General features: G+C 42.2%; 1 protein-coding gene across 1 annotated transcript; it reads left to right on the forward strand.

The window, feature by feature from the left end:
* Nucleotides 1-423: 423 nt before the first annotated feature.
* Nucleotides 424-1,349, forward strand: PPTG_24088 (hypothetical protein; the record flags this gene model as incomplete). The annotated part of the gene is made up of 3 exons (XM_008915073.1): nt 424-472; nt 1,071-1,151; nt 1,297-1,349. The coding sequence occupies 3 exons, from the start codon at nt 424-426 to the stop codon at nt 1,347-1,349; spliced, it is 183 nt and encodes a 60-aa protein (XP_008913321.1).
* Nucleotides 1,350-2,112: the final 763 nt, after the last annotated feature.

A 2,112-nucleotide genomic window follows, 5' to 3' on the forward strand; every position in this document is an offset into this window, starting at 1 on the left:
CTGATGAATACCGATTTTGTTGACGATGTGATTTCTCTCTCCAAGGAATCGCGTTATTGCCCTGAACTTGATGATTTGACACCGTTTTCGTTTGGATACAAATTGGATAACAATTTAAATCAAGTGTTGGGAGATGGAAACGATGAAGATCCATTTATTCTAGCCTTTTCAACAAAGTACATGCTACGGCAACTGGATAGATATCCCGGAGAATTTGTATTGCACATGGATGCTACGTTTAAGTTGACCACGAAAGAATTTCCTTTGTTTGTGTGTGGCATATCAGATGTCTCCAGACATTTTCACTGCGTCGCGCTTTTCATTACTTCTCAAAGAACGCATGTACAATACGCTGCAGCACTAAACGCAATTTCATCTCAATTTTGCGAGGTGGTTGGACGCAGCGTTAATGTAACGCATTTTATGGGGGATGCTGAGGAAACTCAATTGAACGGCTTCGAAGAGAGCATTGGTATGCCGACCGACAGTGACTACCTCATGTGCTTTTTCCACGTGGTTTCCAATGTAAAGCAGCGTCTGAGTGGAATTTCTGAACAATCCATACAGATAATATTTCGATATATATATGACCTTCACTACTCTCGGAATGCGGATGAATATGAGTCAACAAAGACGTCTGCCTTGGTGAGATGGAATGCACGTTCTGATCTGGCGGATTTCATATCTTACTTTGAAAAGCAGTGGTTAAGTTCCAAGTTTAATAAGTGGCAGCGTTTCCGTTCCCCGTGTGGGTTTGCCAAGACGAACAACCCAGCAGAGGCTTTCAACAAAATGATTAAACGGGACTACAGCTTACATGTTCGCCTGAAAATAGCTGATATAACTCAAAATCTCGAAGCTTTGTCGGCATCAATCAGTGACAGGTCGTGATTTTACTACTACTGCAATGCCTAGTTCGGGAATGGTGTCGAGGGCCAAGAAATTATTCAACGCATCCTTGCTTTTGGTTTCCAACCCAAATTGCAATCTTAACCTCTTGCTCGCAGATAGCACAGCGTCAGATGATAAAGTTGTGGTAAAAAGTATCTACAGTGCTACCGATGCTGCAGACGCAAATCAAAAAGGAGATGTCAACGAGCGCCGTATGGAGCATTTCCGTCAGCCCTGTAATGACTGGGTTGTCGACACCGGTAAGAGAAGTTGTAACTGCAGTGCGTATTTCAAGTACGCGTGTTGCGTTCATGTGCTGGCAGCTTTGAGATCACAAACGTAACGATTCCTGGGTGGAAAGGATCGGAGAAGCGACGCTAACAGACGGGTACGAGGGCGAGGTAGTGGTCGAGGACGTGGAAGCAGTCGAGGGCGACGCGGATGACGATTTGAGCTAGACCTAGAAACGAATGGTAACGAAGCCCCCGTCGGCAGACCGCGTCGGGTTCAGGATGCGTTGTCGTTTGACTAGAAATTTCATTACGGGTGATATGTACAAGTTGTGCTAATGTCACTTCTTTTAAACAATAAAAATGGTTTTTTACACTAGTGTCTTTATTAATCTAAACAAACAATTGTACATACTTTTTATCGCGTACCGGGCGACACGTAGAACAGGTCGGGATTGATGTACCTTTTAATTAACTTCAGGGGAACACTTAAAAAGTTGTACTATAAAGTGGCTACTGACATACTACATTAGTTGTACTGCATTTTAAACCAAAATCACGTAGACAGGTACTTTTCTATTGATATGTGGAATGGCATAGTCCTCTTTTTTTAGGACGATGAAACGTTTTCGTAAAGGGGGAAGACAAAAAAGAATGGATGTGAAAAACTTCAACATGTCAATTCTTCTTGTAGGTTTACATCGCACTACACTTATGGATCAATGAAATACGTTGATAGATTCCGCATGGAATGTGGTCTCGAACAATATCACAATCGCTTCTTTCCTAAAGTGTGTTTTTATTGTCAGGGGACCACTTTTATTTCGTCAATTAGATTTGCATTGATCGTTAAAGAACATGTTGACGTTAAGAAGATATTGTAAGGGATTTTAAAAGAAAACATAATGCATTTACTTCTTAAAAGTACGGGCAAAAGCTACCGAAGCCTTCCTCTTTCTGGAGCGTCTGTGGCTGCACGTGCCTCGCTTGC

Source organism: Phytophthora parasitica, assembly GCF_000247585.1.
Source record: "Phytophthora parasitica INRA-310 unplaced genomic scaffold supercont2.67, whole genome shotgun sequence".
In the NCBI taxonomy this organism is placed as follows: Eukaryota; Oomycota; class Peronosporomycetes; order Peronosporales; family Peronosporaceae; genus Phytophthora; species Phytophthora nicotianae.